The sequence below is a fragment of the Heptranchias perlo genome, chromosome 38 (genome assembly GCF_035084215.1).
Source record: "Heptranchias perlo isolate sHepPer1 chromosome 38, sHepPer1.hap1, whole genome shotgun sequence".
Lineage (NCBI taxonomy): Eukaryota > Metazoa > Chordata > Chondrichthyes > Hexanchiformes > Hexanchidae > Heptranchias > Heptranchias perlo.
In genome coordinates this window covers 15,268,936-15,288,031 of record NC_090362.1, presented here as the reverse complement: position 1 = coordinate 15,288,031, position 19,096 = coordinate 15,268,936, and the positions used below count along the sequence as shown (strand labels likewise).

At 43.4% G+C, this 19,096-nt stretch overlaps 1 protein-coding gene across 3 annotated transcripts in view; it reads left to right on the top strand.

The window, feature by feature from the left end:
* Positions 1–19,096, top strand: part of LOC137304798 (proline-serine-threonine phosphatase-interacting protein 1-like) — an 82,391-nt gene that overhangs the window by 18,240 nt on the left and 45,055 nt on the right. For all 3 annotated transcript variants that reach the window (XM_067973524.1, XM_067973523.1, XM_067973522.1), the window contains exons 2-3: positions 4,337–4,437; positions 6,608–6,682. In XM_067973524.1, coding sequence (XP_067829625.1) covers positions 4,337–4,437; positions 6,608–6,682 — 176 coding nt within the window. The remainder of the gene's footprint in view (positions 1–4,336; positions 4,438–6,607; positions 6,683–19,096) is intronic.

Genomic DNA, 19,096 nt, shown 5'->3' with positions numbered 1-19,096 from the left:
AGTGAGGGTTCCTCTTCAGAGATTGAAATTAAAACTGAGGGATGGATTGCAGTTTTCACTTTATGCATCAAATGTGAGCATCCAGCCATTCAGATTAGGTACAAGATAAACCCTTTTCTACTCTGCCCCAATAAGGTGTATGATGCACAGACTTGGAAAAGCACCCTTTCTACTGCACCAATGAGGTGCTTGCATTTTCTACACCAGCCATCCTTATAGGCTCCTTATACCTTGCGTGGACTCACCCTTGAGGAACTAACTTGGCTTCTTATGGTCAGCAAAGAGTGGAGGCTTCTTCATACTGGCTGAATTCAGACCAAAGTCTCCAAGGGAAGAAGATAGTGCCCTAACCCATTGTGCGAATCAATCTCAATAGAAGTATTTAAAAATAAAAGCGTGAATAAATCAGAACCTAAGAAGTGTTCTCAATGTTGTACCATGTGATTTTCTTGTCTTATTGCACCATATTCGCTGTTCACTGTCGTATAGCTCCCCCAGTGACTTCCTGATGTAGTACTAGGCCATACAGACCAGAAGGTCCTGGATTTAATTCATGGTCTGTGTTGAGTTATCTGATCTCAGCCAGGGCAGCAGTTGAGAATGGTACAATTGGCATCAGAATCCTTCAGCTAGGTTGAGGGAAAAGATCATGCAGCATTCTCACTCCTGATTGCCATCCAGTGACTTCTGGACATCTGGAGAGAACAGGATCAGGCTTAACTGTGATGCCTTCTATGGTTGATTAACCCGATGACATGAATAATAGCTATATAGGCAAAGTACTCGGGTATGTCCAATGTCCATGTAACCATACTCTAGGAAGGAGCCAATGCCTTCAAGAGAATGGGGAGAAACAAAACTAATGTGGACATCAACTGTATAGATATCAAATTGTTTATGTTCTATTGAATCCTAGAGAAATTTAGCACTCCAAGGGTTAAAGAGCACAGTGCTAATTTCTCCAGCAGAGTTGCCCATGTTTCTTTTCACTGATTCTATTTACACTATCTTGGAAATCTCTCCTTGACTAGGTTTGATGGGTAAACGAGTCAGGGTGCTAGAATTTTATTTCAATCTGGTTTGCACTCTAGCCAAGTCAGCTAACCTCAAACAAACCAAATCCACTATCTAAAGAGTATTGTGAATGAATTTCTTCCTGTATTTCTGAATCTGTGTAACCCTTCCTGAATCTCTGACTTTCTATAGTGACATCTACAAAACTGTTTGAACCCAAGAGGGGTGATTTTCACTTTCACTGCCAGAGCAGATCACCCGGCTATTGTAAAACCTGCCTGATTTTCATCCCATAATGAAATCGGTAGTGTCTCTGCACAATCCAAAATATAGCTTAAAAAGGAACAAGCTTGTTGGACTTAAGAGTCTTTTGTGTTTTTTTATTTTCTTCTGTTGCCTGAACACCCAATCTTAGAGACCCCCCACCCTCCCAACTGCACCATTATGAGATTGCTATTTCCCAAAATAGCTTGTGCTCTTTTCAAAATTGAGATTGGCAATTTAGTACCCATTACTTCCAATTTAGCGGCAGTTTTGTGCTGTAGATTCGCACCTCCAGGAACTGGGTAGAGATGACCTAAACGTATTTCATGCATTATCCATACAACCAGCAAAGAAAGGAGACCTTCATTGTATATGTTTGGACTAGATTAGAACCCAGATTTCAGAGGCAAGGTCACAATGTTCTAACTCCGTGTCATCTAGGCTACTTGAGTGTGCATTTATTGCTTTATATAGAGAGAAGATGCATTCTACGAGGACATGTAATGTCTTTTCTCCATTTTATCCTCACCGGTTCCCCCTTCACCCTGGGTCATGCACCTTCTGTTGTGATTAGCTGTCAAAAGTAAACATGGCTCTCCATGTTTTTGACTGCAAGTTGACCAGGCAGGGTTCTTGCTCTGGACCACCAGCTCGTGACTCCAACTGGAAAATATGTGTGTGAACATTGCGGGGAGGAGAGGATAAAGCTCGGTTGTGATGCTCTATTGATGCAATTTGTGTTGGCAGGCTACTCCCAACACATGCAAATGGAGAATTGCCACTTGGGCAAAGCGCGGGAGGGACTGTTGCTGCAGATGGAACCATATCTCACTAGAAGCTGGCATCTGCTGGGGGGAGGGAAGAAGAGAAGAATGACTTGTGAAGTTGCTGGAGGTTGGATTGTGCTGCTGTTGAATGCCAAGGGTCAGTGATTCCTTCAGTTAAACCATCATTAGGCTTTATTTATAGAGTGGAACTCCATTTCTGGGCTTAGGTAGCCTCGTTTTAAGCTTTGAGATGCCAGTCCCCAGTTAAAAGGTGGTAGGGTGTCTCTGGCAATTTTCTCTTGATGGCGTAGCTGGACAAACACTTAATTGTTCAGTGTAAGACTATTTGTTGCTCGTTTAGCTGTGGTATTGTGTGTCGTCGTTTTCCTGCCCTTTCTGCTCTCTTGAGTAGCCCTTGTGCAACTGATACAAAAAAAGCTTATGCTGATGCAATTTCAAAACCACAGTTGCAAGAAAAAGTGAGATGAATTTCTGTGACACTGGACCTTGCTGCAGTGATCTTCCTGTAAATTTCTACACTGCTGTACTTTCCAAATTGAAAGCACTTTACATCATTTGGCATGATATTACATTCGTGGATCTTCACAATCCCACAAGAATGCAGAGAAAAACGCCCTCCCTCCCTCATCTCAGAGAATTTAGTCACAGGAGGGACCCTTTTGATCATTTTCCTCTCTCTGATTTTCAGAGGTTTTCCCCAATGGCTTGGTGGTTGAATACACCACCTAAAATGCTACTGAGCCGCACAGACCAGGAAGGCCTCAAGCTTAATCCCCATTCTGAGTTACCCTGAGTTCCTGCTGCTGATTAATAGCCCATTGACCTCTAGTGGAAAGTAGGCATGTGTGGACAGCCGTTGAGGGCAAACATGGACTCTGCAGTCATGCAGCACTTAGTTGAATAGCCTGCTTTTGCAGAGGATTACCAGCATTCATAGAGCTGTACCCCAACATGCGCCATCACCTTCAGGAAAGGAGGGGGAGAAATTGGGAGGAAAAATTAATTCTGGTTAACTTCAACATTTTTTTTTCTTTGGTCTGTTTATATTGATGACCGAAATGCGTTGGTGTAAACATGAGTGCTGATATCATAGGGTTAACAAGTTGGGGGAGATCTGGAGAAAGCATTGTCCCTTTGGGGGTCAGTAAGGCATTTTTGATGGTTATTGCGCAAAAATAACTAATTGATCATGCACACAATATTCTACTTATCACTGGTTGTAACTTAATGGTAAGTTAGATGAAACTGTGCTAAATATGCTATTGTCAGTGCCATCTTTATGGTGAGGTGTTAAACCAAGGTCCCATTTGCTTCAAAAGCATTTCACTATATGAAGTATTTTGAGATGTTTCTAATCAGTTTTTTAGCCACCCACACAACAGAAGTGAAGCACTTGGCCATTATGACTCTAGGTTAGATCTCACTGGTGGTTATGAAGCGGAAAGTGTTTCGCTGGACCAGACTGGTGGTATTGAAAGGAGAACCTCAAGTACATCTATCTGATGTGTGACTTCCCTATTTCTCCTTTCCCTTCCCCCTTCCAAGAGCAGATAGATGGGATGCCTAATGTGGAACTGAACCATATGGAGCTGAAGCAGGCAGATCCCAGGTTTGATAGCTGTTCTGTGCTGAGTTACCTGGTCTCAGCCAGGATGGTGGTGGGTTTTATAAGTGGCCTCTGCACACCTGGCCTAGGAAAGGGAAAGGAGAAGGGACAAACAAACTTGCATTTTTTAATAGCACCTCACCGTCACGCTCAGGACATCCCCAAAGTACTTCACGTTCGCTGAATTATTTTGAAGTGCAATGACTGTTGCCATGTAGGCAAACACAGTAGCCATCTTGCACACAGCAAGATCCAACAAACTGCATTGAGATCAATTTTAATCTGGGCCAAGCAAAAATTCCTTGCTTTTTTTTTTATTTTTAACAATGCCGTGCCATTAATTCAGACTTTGTTTTAGCATTTCATTCAAAATATGGTACCTCTGACAATGTGTGCTAATCCCAGCATTGCAATCCAGCCCGAAGATCATCAGTGTTGTCTAGCTTGCCTGGCAGAGGGAAGGAAGCTGGTCCTGAGGGAATCCTTACCTCTTGCACTTAGGATCTGCACAGGGTGGATCGACTGACAAACAGTGTGGATGCGAGGCTGGATTGCACTGCTCTCCAAGTATGGATGTGGGGCGTGGTGACTTTGAGGAGCACATAAGTGGGGAAATGAACTTTTGGAAGTGTTGTAAGTCTTATTCTTTGAATTGCTTTCACAGTGTCCAGAGTTTACTAGTGATGTTGGGCATGAGGTCTTACTAGAGCGATTACAGGAAGGCCGAAAAATGTGCAAGGACATGGAGGAACTGCTAAAATTGAGGTAAGATTCAACAGAGTTCCTGAATTTTATGAGGCAACCATTTTAATCAGGCAAGTGTTACGAACGAACAGCTGCAGCATAGAGGAACTGGAACCTTCCATTGTGTTCCCCTGACTCTATATGTATCTATGTACGTACTTCAAAATAAAATTTTTCCATACTCAAGGTATTGATTTCTGATGGGTGCAGTTCCCCAGGTGCTAACAGCCGTGCATTAACGTTATCTCATCCTGGTACCTATTCAATCTGAGCCTAAACGGAGAATGTCAGCGGGCTATTTGACCATGAAGCACATCATAGCCAAGCTTAATCTTGTCCCCACCTGAAATCCATCCGTATAGTTACCAAAAGTGGTCACTGGATAGTGATGACGAGAAAGAATCCAGGTGGTTGTTTTTTTTCTCTCACTCTGTTAGTTGCCCTTGATTCAGCCCACATGTTCACTCCCTTAAGTCCAAGGGAAGCAGATTTGAATGTTTATGGCACACAACTGGTTCAGCCATTCATCGCCAGGTCTGGCTGGACCACATCAAGCACTATTGGACCCAGATCTCCTCTGCCTAAACTGCCCACTACTCTAGGATCATCCTGGAATACAAAGACAACCCTTGGTTTCTTTTCTTCACTACCAACCATTTCTGTAAACCTCTGCCACATCCCTTCCCCTTGCCCGCCAAGGTTTCCCCCCCTTGCTCCAGCTTGGCACTCTCCTCTTTCTCTAGTTTCTCTCTTATTTCCATTCATGCCCTCTCCAAGCTTATTTAGTCAGTGAAACCCCCCCCCCTCCTGTTCTCTCTACCCTAATCCCACTAAACTGCTTCCCTTCCTGGCCCTCCTGCTGGCTGATATAAATGGTTCGCTTTCCTCAGGTACTATTTTCTCCCCCTCCTTTTCAAATCTGATGTCATCATCCCCCTCCTTAAAGAAACCACCCTTCATCCTTCTGTCCTTGCAAACTACCGGCCCATCGCCAACCTCCCTTTCCTCTTCAAATCCTTTTCCAGCTGAGTAGGACTGCCCTCACCTGGTTCCATTTTTGCCTATTCAGTCACAGCCAGAGAATCTCCTGCAACGACTTCTCTTCCCGCTCCCACACTATTGCCTATGGAGCCTGCCACAGATCTGTCCTGGGCCCACTGCTATTTCTCATCTACACGCTGCCCCTCGGCGCATCATCTGAAAACAGGTTAGGTTCCACAAATGTGCTACTGGCACCCAGTTCTACCTCACCACCACCTTTCTCGACCCCCTCCACTACCTCTGTGCTGTCAAACTGCTTGTCCGGCATCCAGTCTTGGATGAGCTGAAATTTTCTCCAATTAAACATTGGGAAGACTGAAGCTATTGCCTTTGGTCCTTACGACAAACTCTGTCCCCTAGATAGATTCCATCCCCTTCCCTGGCCATTGTCTTCGGCTGAACCAAACTGTTCACAACCTCAGTGTCCTATTTGACCCTGAGCTGAGCTTCCGATCCCATATCCTCTTCATCACAAAACCCGCCTACTTCCACCTCTGTGATATCGCCCGTCTCTGCCCCTGCCTCAGCCCATCTGCTTCTGAAACACTTATCAATGCTTTTGTTACCTCCAGTCTCGACTATTCCAGTGCTCTCCTGGCCGGTCTCCCATCTTCCACCCTTATAACTGTAAGCTCATCCAAAACTCTGCTGCCCATATTCTAACTCACACCACATCCTATTCACCCTTTACCCCTGTGGTCACTGACCTACATTTGGCTCCCGGTCTAGCAACAACTCAATTTTAAAGCACTCACTTTTCTGTTCCATTCTCTCCATGGCCTCGCTCCTCCCTATTTTTGTAACCTCCTCCAGCCCTACAACACTCCAAGTATTCTTCGTTCCTCTAACTTTGGCCTCTTGTGCATCCCCCACTTCCTTCAGCTGTCAAGCCCTAAGCTCTGGAATTCCCTCCCTAAACCTCTCCACCTCTCTCTCTCCTTTTAAGATGCTCCTTAAAACCTACCTCTTTGAGCAAGCTTTTGATCACCTGCCCTAATGTCTCCCTCTTTGGCTCAGTGTCAACTGTTGTCTGATTACGCTCATGTGAACCGTCTTGAGACAATTTACTACATTAAAGCATTATATAAATGCAAGTTGTTATTGTTATGGATTGCTGGAAGTGAGTGAAATATTTTCTGTGTTTGTGCAGGGCATTGGCAGAAGAAAAATATGGGAAGGAGCTGGTGCATATTGCACGCAAGGCTGGTGGCCAAATGGAGATCAAGTAAGTGGCATTTAAAGATCTATACGAGTTGACACACTATCCTAAATGGGAAATATCTGTGTACTTATTGGCGTCTCTCCGCTATCCCTTGTCTGCCATTTTATGCTTCAAAGCTGTTACTGAAGAGATTTCCCCTACGGTGATATCATGGAAGTTCTGCTTTTGTAATCTTGGAGTTGCATTCACCATTGAGAATTGGGCAACAACCACTTCAACTTATGATGTCATTGGAGGGGAACTTCATGATGTCAGCAGAGCGATGATGCACTGAATGATTCACTGGAGAAGAATTGCGGGGTTTGGAAGGCAAAGACTGGCAACATGGAGGATTTTAGTTAGTTCAAATTGAACTATGTGATATAAGGCTAACATGGTTTTATGAAAATCCTTTCATAATACAGTAAATATTGTAGATGCTAGAAATTTGAAATAAAAAGACCAAGATAAAACGGTGGACCTGCATCAAGTCAGTCAGCAGTGCAGAAGATTAATGTTTCGTGAAACTCCATCAGATCTGGCCAGACAGTTGGAGGTTGCACCAGATCTGATGTTCCAGCTCATTTTGTAACAATTAGTCACTTTGTCTCAAGACAGGTGACTGAGTCTAGGGCCGAGCTATTTAATACAAACATTCTGTGTGATATGTTCAAATATGTTAGATTGATAGCTCTTTTTGAATTTAACACAGTTATTTAAGTTCTGCTTGGTCCCTGTCCATTTTTTTGAAGATATTTAGCCTATCTTTTTCAAATTAGTAAGTTGGTCTGAATCTGAACACTTCAAAGGGACAATCAAGCCAGTTAATTTCCACAAATGGTAAGAAAAAGAAAGGAGCCATTAATAAGCAATATTGTATTTATCATCATTTAGTGCAACAGTCACAAAGTATTATTTTCTACTACTCGAGGAGCTAGTGAAACAGCTGTAAAAAAATACATTTTTACTGTTACTATTCAATTGTTCTATTTTAGTTTTTAACCATTTTGACAGTTAAAGTCAAAGTCTAGTGTAGTGTTATTCTACTGCCTTCCAAAGACCAGGAAGATCTCATGAGGGAAACATGATAAAACTAGTAACAGAAATAAACTGAAGAAAATTTTCTGTTCATTCGCTGGGCAAGATACAAGTTTTCTCTAGACATCTGGACAAGTGAAAACATTCTCTAGGATGTAATGAGTGAGGGCTCCCCAAGAGCCTAATTTGATTCATGGAAGCCAAAAAATATCTAGAGTAAAGAAACATCAAAAACATAATAATACTGTCCAAGATAACGCAGGTTCACTGCAACAGAAGGGCTTTAAAATGTGGTCTTTATATAGTTGTTGCCTGGTACCATTATAATTAATGAACAGTTTATTAATGCCTCAGTTATCTGTTCACACCCCTCCACAAGTTTGAGTGCATGTCTTCAAATTGATCCAGTTTCAACCTTGTTCACAGTGCCTATAATTTGGCACTATTTGAATGAAAACAAGCAATTTTACTGGCAATAGCCCCAAGGATGATCTGTGTGAGAAATGGAAATATCTGTCACACTAGAACAGTGGAGGCAGCTCCTCTGCAGTCAGGATTAAGGCACGGTGTTGCAGTTGAACTCAGGAAGTGCTTGATACTGGTGTCTGAAGTGGAAAAATCTTTGATTCTTCAGCAGTGAAATCCCTCATGTTGAACGACACCATCTTTTTGAAAAGATTGAAAACTAACATTTTATGCCACAGAGATGGTTGATGGTCAAAGCCTGGACATTTTATAATGGGGGTGGGGGGGAATAATTTTAGAAAGAAAAGTAAATGACCATTTGATTGAGATACTGGAATGACGCCAACTCAGAGAGTGTACACCACAGGGGTCAGTGCTTTCAAGCGAGAAAACCGGGGAGGGTAAAAAGGAGTGATAGCATGTCATAATACACCTTTTGTGGAGTAGGGGGGAGCAGAGACGAGCATTAGCAAAACTCAGCCAACTGTGGATTTCCAGCACAAAGTCCAGATGTTAACATTTAGCAGCTCTTGATGGGTAACTGGCGAGTAATTGTTTTTGCTTAATGCTTAGAATGGGCAGTCTATTTCATGCACTTGTAAACCTCTCCACGCATGTGATGGAAATCATGTACAGAATCTGCCATGCATTAAACAGGGCCCCAGTGACCAATTGGTTCATTTCATCAAATACAGTTGCTCAGTCTGTCTGCATCCACCTCTTAATTACGATGTGTAGTGTACCTGGGGTCCACTTCTTACAAGACAGCAAACATTTAGAAAGACGCAAGTCAATTTGTATTACAGGATGTTCAAATGATGCATTTCAGCTGTGCTTCAACAAGCTGGTGCCTGGGCAAGTCTAATCTTAGCACATATCTAGATACATTGCCACATGCAAAGTTGTGTTATGAGGCAAAAATACAAGGGATTTTCAAGACTCTGGTGGCCCACAGTGCAGTTAAATATTAAGTTTCTAGGTGTAGCGGGTGGAAAGGGAAGAGCTGCTCTGGTTGCAATGTGTAGCAACGTCTCAAAACTATTGAAAAAGAATATATTTATGACGGTACACACAGCAACAAATCTTCCCCCATTTTAAAAATGATTTGTCTAGCAGACTCCAGATGTCACACTTTATTGCAGATGCACAATTTTTAAATGTTGGGTGCTTCTGAGATGTAGCCTGAAACTGGTGAGCGTATTCCAATCTGCAAAGTTTCCTAACAATAGTACGTTGTGTATTACCCTCCTGTCCTTTATAAAGTCATAGTAAGACTTGCCATGATTAATGCTGTGAGAGATCTGCTCGTTTAGTAATGAAAGATGAGAAATTCTAACACTGCAACAAATTGAAAATATTTCTAATGTAAGGCTTTAATTATCTTTGTATATGCACATGTTCATATCAGCAGAAGATGTATTAAAGCAAATTTTTGGTTCAAATCCCTCCCACCAAGCAATTAAGAGGCTTGATATGATGTGTTGATCATTGCGAAGCTAAAAGTTGACTCATTTGCAGCAGAACATTTCTCCAGCAGGGTATGTGCTCATTTCCTGCCCTATGTGCTATAAAAACGACTGATAAAATAGCTTGTGGTTATTGCTGCAGCAAAATAGGAAGTGACAGCATTGATGAGAGAATGGGCTTGTTAGCATCAAAGTTGTTTCAATATATACTATAGGTACTGTGACAAATCTGGGGCACAGCTCTTGCACCCCAACCCCACTTTTTCTCTGTTGCTCTTGACAGCTTCTTCAATTCTGTCCTTTTTTTCTCATGTCTAATCATTGCAGAACAGCAAATAACAATTCAAACAGAATTTGGAACTATATTGCTAAATCAAAGAGTTCAAGTCTGAGGGCATTGCACTGAAACTGTATGCTCTGGTTAGGCTGCACTTTGAATACTGCATAAGTTCTGGTCACTGGGGTACAAGATCACACATTCAAAATATGGAACGAATGTGTATAACTGCACTAAAACCCTTGCGGCAGGTTATGTTTCAGCACGAGATTGGGCAGGCAAAATGCCCCCATTTCAATAGCATTCAGCAATATCAATCTTGAGCCAGGAAGTGTTTGAAGACTACCCCCACCCCCAAACCAAACACCAATATTTTTAATTTCTCTTATTTCTGCAAGAAAATTCCCAGTCTCTGCTCAACACCCGCTCCTGATAACAAGAAAAAGACTTGCATTTATATAGCATTTTATCACATCTTTCAGACACCTTTCGAAGTACCTCATGTACAGTGAGTCACTTTGAAGTGCAGTGACTGTTGCCAGCCATTTTGCACGCAGCAAGAACCCACAAACAGCAATGAGGTGAATGACCAATTGATCCGGTTTTTGCTGGTGTTGGTTGGGGGAGGAATGTTGGCCAGAACACTTGGCGAACACCCTGAACTTCAAAAGTTCCATGAGAACTTCAGTATCTACCAGAACAGGCAGAGAGGGCCTTGGTTTAACATCTCATTCCAAAGGATAGTAACTTCAGTGCAACACCCCCTCAGTACTGCATCGAAGTGTCAGCCAAGGTTGCGTGGTCAAGTCCTGGCTTAAATCCACAGCCTTCAGAAGCAACAGTATTAACAACTAGCCACGGTAACACTTCAGCTAGTCAAGATTAGTTTACTTCTGTAGGCCATTCTTCTTTTGTAAATTGTGCCTTTTCCTTTTTTTTTTAAATGTTGTATTCTTCCCGTTTCCTGTTAACTAGTAGATGCGCTGACATATGGTGGTAGAAATTGCCATTCGTTGTGCCCTTTTTTTTTTCTCCAAGCGTTAAACGAGCACAAGATCATGAAGGGTCTAGATGGAGAGAAACTCATCCCATTGGCGGAAGAGTCAAGAACAAGAGGACATAGATTTAAGGTGATTGGCAAAAGAACCAAAGGTGACATGAGGAAAAACTTTTTTACACGGCGAGTGGTTAGGATCTGGAATGCACTGACCGAGGGGGTGGTGGAGGTAGAGTCAATCATGGCCTTCAAAAGGGAACTGGATAAGTACTTGAAAGGAAAAAATTTGCAGGGCTAAGGGGATAGGGCAGGGGAATGGGACTAGCTGGATTGCTCTTGCATAGAGCCGGCGCGGACTCGATGGGCCGAATAGCCTCCTTCCATGTAAACTTTTAACCTTTCTATGCTTCTATTCTATGAACAGTAACAAATTTAGCAGTGGGGCGGCAGCGCACGATCTGCTCTTACGTTCAGGCCACTGCTCGATTCGTGGGGCACTTTTTTTGGGTGTCCCTGGCGGCTGCTTATAACAAAAGTTAGGTCCTTGCATATGTTAATGAGGAGTCTGAGTGGAGCAGGTGTCTGTTTTCTTTGCGTGGATGCCACCCAGCAACTGGCAGCCACCAAATTCGCTTGATGTGGAGCCAGGAGGAGCAGGAGTGTTCTTCCTGGCTCGACAGCACCCCTGAGAGCTCCTGCCGGCTCACAATCATCCCCCTCTCCTCCTCCTTCCCCGCCCCACCATCCAGTACTTACCTGAGGACCGCTGCCGGTGAGACAGCTGAAATAAGCGAGCTGCCTCTAGAGGCACAATATGTGACGATAGCTCAGGCAAATTATGAAAATGAGGCCCAAGGCCCAATTTTGGGCCACCTGGTTGGGGCAAGCGCTCTGTGTGCATGTTGATTTATGTGCCCTAAAATGAGCCATAACCAATTTTTACCCCATGATCTCCAACTAAAGTCAGCAGGAGATTTTTCAGTTTATACCATTCTGGCATGTTGGTTAGCAGATGTTTTTGGATTGACACTGAATACTGAGCTGTAGCAGTTCTCATCTTCCTGTTATAAAGACAACAGCCTTTCTTAAACCATTGTTAGCTCTTGTGGGGGGTGCTTTGGTAATAGTCTTTAGAATACTGATATTTAGAATCTCTGGTGTTTGAGGTTGAATCCTGGCATAGAATAGCATACTCCATCAAGTCCACTTGTCTGCTTGGCTAGGTGCAAGAGAAGGGTTTTCCCTGGGCCCTGCCAAACAGGGGACAGTGTTCCATTACTAAATACTAGTAGAATCTCAGTTGGCAACAAGTAAAATAGGGTTATCTCATCCTTCTAGCAGCTTTTCCAGCCACTTTAGAGTCATAGAGTTATACAGCACGGATAGAGGCCCTTCGGCCCATCGTGTCCACGCCGGCCATCAAGCCCTGTCTACTCTAATCCCATATTCCAGCATTTGGTCCGTAGCCTTGTATGCTATGGCATTTCAAGTGCTCATCCAAATGCTTCTTGAATGTTGTGAGGGTTCCTGCCTCCACAACCCTCTCAGGCAGTGAGTTCCAGACTCCAACCACCCTCTGGGTGAAAAAGTTCTTTCTCAAATCCCCTCTAAACCTCCCGCCTTTTACCTTGAATCTATGTCCCCTTGTTATAGAACCCTCAACGAAGGGAAAAAGCTCCTTAGTATCCATCCTATCTGTGCCCCTCATAATTTTGTACACCTCAATCATGTCCCCCCTCAGCCTCCTCTGCTCCAAGGAAAACAAACCCAATCTTCCCAGTCTCTCTTCATAGCTGAAGCGCTCCAGCCCTGGTAACATCCTGGTGAATCTCCTCTGCACCCTCTCCAAAGCGATCACATCCTTCCTGTAGTGTGGCGACCAGAACTGCACACAGCACTCCAGCTGCGGCCCAACCAGTGCCCTATACAGCTCCATCACAACCTCCTTGCTCTTATATTCTATGCCTCGGCCAATAAAGGCAAGCATCCCATATGCCTTCCTTACCACCCTATCTACCTGTTCCGCCGCCTTCAGGGATCTGTGAACTTGCACACCAAGATCCCTCTGACCCTCTGTCTTGCCTAGGGTCCTCCCATTCATTGTGTATTCCCTTGCCTTGTTAGTCCCTCCAAAGTGCATCACCTCGCACTTTTCCGGGTTAAATTCCATTTGCCACTGTTCCGCCCATCTGACCAACCCATCTATATCGTCCTGCAGACTGAGGCTATCCTCCTCGCTATTTACCACCCTACCAATTTTTGTATCATCAGCGAACTTACTGATCATACCTTTTACATTCATATCCAAGTCATTAATGTAGACAGATGTGATTACTGGGGCAAGAATCTAAAATGTTTGCAACTCAAAAGAATTTACAATCCTTCATTGTAACAGCAGACATTTAAAATTCAAGAGCTACAAAAGAAATTGTGCACTGACAAAAATCTACAATTTCTAAACATAGTGAACTTGCTGATCGTCTCAATAAAGTACAAGCAACCATGCAAGAAATTTTGAAACCTAGCTCACCATTGTGACCTTTATCTTGCTCTATGTCTTTCTTCAACTCTCCTGTCACTACTTTCTCATTCACTTTGTCATTTTCTCCATCTCTCAATATTTCTGCCAATTGCTCTTCCCTTGTCTCTCACATCCTCTCTTCTGGTTAATTTTCCATTCCTTATCTCCTTCTACTCCACTCTCTTCCCTGCTGTTTCTCATTTCTTGTCTTTCATACCTTGCTTTCATTCTGTCTCCTTTTTCTCACTTTTTTTTAATAGAAAAATAACTAATATTCGGAGAGGGGACCTTTGGTTTAAAAAAAGTGTAATTCTTAAAAATCTATCTTTAATCATAAAACAAAAGCTTCAATTTCTATCAAAGGGCAAGCCAAAGATTAGGATCATATCTCCATTAGTGTTGCAACATAGATGAGAAGGACACTAGTTCTTGCTGCACATCTAGAAGTAATTACGATTAATTCAAAAGATATAGATGGGCTGAGTCAGAACGGAAGTTGGCTACCTGTTCTTTTCCCCCTCATATTGTAACTAGTATATGGGCAGGGCAGCTAAGCAAAACATTTAAAGAGCCATGTTTCAGCCACTGAAGAACTGCGTGTTCATAAGATGCAGGTTGTCCACCCGTTTCAGTAGAGTAATGGTGAATAAAAAGCATCACAATCAATCTTTGTGAACAGAATTATTGTCTTGGTCGTCTCACCACTAGAGATGACACGTAACTTGTCCACCCACATTTCAGTTCAGTCTATATCTGCCTGTAGTGCATTGGTCACCACCAGTCTTTCAGAATGGAATAAACCACCATATCCTCAGCAAAGAAAACATCATTTTTAATGCGATGCATCAGGTCACCTGATGAAGACAAGAAACAGACTGGGACTAAGTGTGCAAAGAAGAGCAACAAGTATAATCCCATATGTAAAGGGGATGAGATATGAGGAAAGATTTGAGACAATCTAGCTCTACAGTTGAAAGAGAAGGTTAACAGGGCATGTAGCCAGTTTAGGAGCTCAGTTTACATCACGAGGATAGTTTGTTGATGAAACCGAATGTGTCCTAAAGGGCTAATCACACGGGTAGTGAAACTTTCAAAATGAAACTTTCCCAATTCAAAATAACATTTAAATTACACCTCAATGATTCACTCATAAAAGGTATCTCATCGTTTATGATCAATGTCAGAGCCTGGAGAGCCATATAACTAGCAAACTCTACTGAATGAGGAATGACCAAGTGGATGGGGTACTGAAGGACGGGTGGCACCTTAGGACCTGTACTCCCGCCTGAGTCAGTGCCTTTTGAAGGGTGGGATTGAAATGCACAAAGCTACTAAATAATCCTGTGTTTGACAACCAGAGAATCACTGGACCTTAAGTCTGAGAACAGTACAAGTCAATAGAATTTCTTCTAAGCCACAATGGAACCAGGTACCAAATCCTGGCAACTCGCCAAGGCTTCTTTGACAGCACCTCCCAAACCTGCGACCTCCACTCCCTAGAAGGACAAGGGCAGCAGGCTCATGGGAACACCACCACCTGCACGTTCCCTTCCAAGCCACACACCAACGTGACTTAGAAATATATCGCCGTTCCTTCGTCGCTGGGTCAAAATCCTGGAAATCCCTACCTAACAGCACTGTGGGAGAACCTTCACCACACGGACTGCAGCGATTCAAGAAGGCGGCTCACCACCACCTTCTCGAGGGCAATTAAGGATGGGCAATAAATGCTGGCCTTGCCAGCGACGCCCACATCCCATGAATTAATTTTTTAAAAAATTATAATTTTGATCTTTCAGCAGTTTCTCATTCACTATGGCTTCCACAAGCTTTGACGCAACTAACATTAGGGTTACTAATTTGTAGTTAACAAGGTCTGATTTAATTAAAGGCACCAACTCTTGCTGTGATATAGTTCTGTGGGTGCTTGCAGCCCTCTGGTATCTGATCACAGTGGCCATTGCTCACCTGTGAGGCTAGGCAGTGAATTGTTGGTAGACTGTTCAACTGTGGGGTGCATCACAGCCAAGCCTTTTCCTATCCTCACCTGATGGCAGTACGTGTTCTTTCCATCACAGGTCAATGCTGGGCGATCAATAATCCTGACTAATTTTTCCATCTGCATAATAGGGGCACTGAGGCCAGTAGTAATATTCCCAACCAGCACCATGATGAGATCAGATAATTCATCTCAGACCAACAATCAAACATGGAATCTTCTTTGTCCATATGGTTTAGTATCAGTTCACATTATCAAGTAGGCCATCAGGGAACCTCACCTTGTACTTTTTTGAGAATAAATGTAACTCATATGAGTAAAATAATGGAATGTATTTTGTTTTTCCTCATTTTCTTCACTCCTATCCTGAAGCCATTGGCTTGTGCATTCCTCACCTGGAAGCCAGTGACCCAGTGACACCTGCTGGAAAGTCTGTGTGAATGTCAAGTGACAGCAGGATTAGGCTTGTCTTAGCTGTGATGCCCCCATGGGTAAATAGACAGCTGCCACTCACCATCTAGATTCCTACATAAGAACATAAGAAATAGGAGCAGGAGTAGGCCAATTGGCCCCTCGAGCCTGCTCCGCCATTCAATAAGATCATAGCTGATCTGATCCTAACCTCAAATCTAAATTAATGTCCAATTTCCTGCCCGCCCTCCGTAACCCCTAATTCCCTTTACTTCTAGGAAACTGTCTATTTCTGTTTTAAATTTATTTAATGATGTAGCTTCCACAGTTTCCTGGGGCAGCAAATTCCACAGACCTACCACCCTCTGAGTGAAGAAGTTTCTCCTCATCTCAGTTTTGAAAGAGCAACCCCTTATTCTAAGATTATGCCCCCTAGTTCTAGTTTCACCCATCCTTGGGAACATCCTTACCGCATCCACCCGATCAAGCCCCTTCACGATCTTATGTTTCAATAAGGGCAAGAATGCCCTGTAATTTTAGACCATCTATTATGCTCAAAGGGTTTCACATGCAAAGAATTGAAGAGCTCTGATTGTTATGTAGTTATATCCCACAAACAGCAATTAGTTGAACTACCAGTTATATATCTTGGTGATGCCGATTGGGGAAGGAATGTGGGCCTGGGAGAACTACCTGCTGCTTTTTGAGTACAACATAGGATCTTTAACATCCATCTGAACCAATGGAACTGGTAGAAATGGCCTCAGTTTAACATTTCACCAACTCCAAAAGGCAACACCTCTGACAGTGCTGCACTAAGTGTCAGCCTAGATTATGTACAGAGGCCCTGGAGTGGGTTTTGAAACCACAACCTTGTAACTCGGGAAATTGCTACCACTACGGCAACCTGACACTCTAATGGCCACAGATTGCTGGTGCCGATAGAACTGTACCTTAGTGAGAGTCAGCACCCTCAGGAGAGGGGGAAGGAAAATTGTTGAAAAAGATGAATATGCTAGAAATGTGCAGCTGGTTGAACAGGATCTGAGGAAAAAAAGATAGATTCATATGTCAAGTGGAACTCTTTATCAGAACTCATGTTAAAACAAATGTAGGTTAATGAGGTCCAGATGCCTTTTATTCCAGTGTAAATGTAGATTTTGAACTGGGAGATGAGTTAAATCAGTACAGGAATCCCAAGTGGGAGATTCTTGTGTTACAACATCAGGTAAAAGTCTGCAAAAAACCCAGTGGCAGGAGACTGTAGATACTGGAAATTAGACCTGACCAGGCCTACAGTGTAGCACTGGGTGGGTTTACCAGAAGATCTCTGGTAGGCTAATAGCAGGAAAGTTTCTCCCTGGGCGGGGTATTTGACAAAGCAACTTTTTCCTCCCCCCTCCTCACCTAAGTCCACCCTCTGATACTGTCTAATGTGCAAAACAAAGGAAACCCAGGGACCAGCTTTGTAGTTGGCTGCATTATAATCCATGCAAACTGAATCACAAGATCAAACATGTCTAGCCTGGAATATCTTAGGTGTGCCGCGCAAGCTAATCTCAGGTGGGACAGAGGAAGGGGTGCTACAACTAGTCACAGTCTCTCCTGGGCTAGGGATGGGAAAAATTTAACAAGATTCCTGTTCCTGATCCCTGCTGAAAAGTGTGGATGTCGGGTGAGGACAGAAGAACACGCACATGAAGAATGGCCAATTGTCGAGGTTCATGCATGAAGAATGGCCAATTGGATGAGTTAATAGAGGTCTGTTGGTGCCCTTGGAGCTGTATCCCAGCAACAGTCAGTGAAGTAAATGGTAGTTTCTCGTGGACGAGTCGGGTCAGGTACGATCGTACCATGCAGTGGTAGAATGTAGGCTTGCGCACACTTGCAATTACTGATCTCAGCCTTGCCATGAGGGGAAGCATTGAGCTGAGGCCAGTCACTCCTCACAAGGAAGAAGAACAGCTCAACTTGAGCTGCGCGTATACACTCAGTGGTTGCTTCAAAAGCACCATTAATGGATCCTTGGCAACAGGTCAGCTGCCTAGTCCTTGATCTGGAGGATGTTATGGGAACACCTGAACAGAATGAACATTTTTGAAAAATGGAATGTGTTATTCTTAATGGATTTTGAGTATCTAATATAATAGGAATGGGGAGGAGTGGTGTAGGGGATCAGACACTGGCTTTGCACCTCTGGGGCCTGCATCCAAATCCAGCTCAGGTGGACGGGATGAAGTCTTCTTGCTGACTGTAAGGGTCCTATGTGAAATGAGTCTGGATAGTTTAAATCCACTTTTTAGTGGGTATGAGCATGCAGCCTATAACTACTCATAATTGGCATTAATTCACACTATGCTAATTACAAAATAGAGAGGCCACAGGATAACTGGCGTGGGAAATGGAAAAATGTCATACTGGTGCCACAGGTGGCACCCTTCTGAGGCACATTATTGGAGCAGAGTAGAGCGAAGATAAGGGGAAACTAGATAAGTACATGAGTTATAAAGGAATAGAAGATTATGCTGATGGGGTTAGATGAAGTAGGGTGGGAGGAGGCTCATGTGGAGCATAAACATCGGCAGAGACCAGTTAGGTCGAATGGCCTGTTTCTCTGCTGTACGTTCTATATCATTTTTCTTTGCATCTAATCCGTACTGTACTTAAACTTTGAGTGTTTGTGGAGATGCCGGTGATGGACTGGGGTTGACAATTGTAAACAATTTTACAACACCAAGTTATAGCCCAAAGATTTTTATTTGAAATCTACAAGCTTTTGGAGGCTTCCTCCTTCCTCAGGTAAATGTCAGGAGCTCCTTGAAGCCTACGCATTTATACATCATAGAACAATACATGGTGTTTACAGACTGCCCCTGCAACTGCCCGTTGCCAAGGCAATCACCGTGTTCAGACAGAGAGGTGTCACCTACAGAACCCCCGAATACACATTCAACAAAAAAACAAACAGGAAAAAAAAGAGAGAGAGAGAGAGGCAGAAACATCCGGAAGGCAGAGAAAGCCAGCAAATGACCCATTATATTAAAAACAGATAGCTTTTGTTCGCTGGTGGGGTAACGTGTAGCGTGACATGAACCCAAGATCCCAGTTGAGGCCGTCCTCATTGCCGTCCACGGCGAAGAATCACTAAAGAGACTACGCGATAACATCAACAAGTTCCATCCCACAATCAAGCTCACCATGGACTACTCCTCAGAACCAGTTTCTTTCTTGGACACACGAATCTCCATCAAAGACGGGCACCTC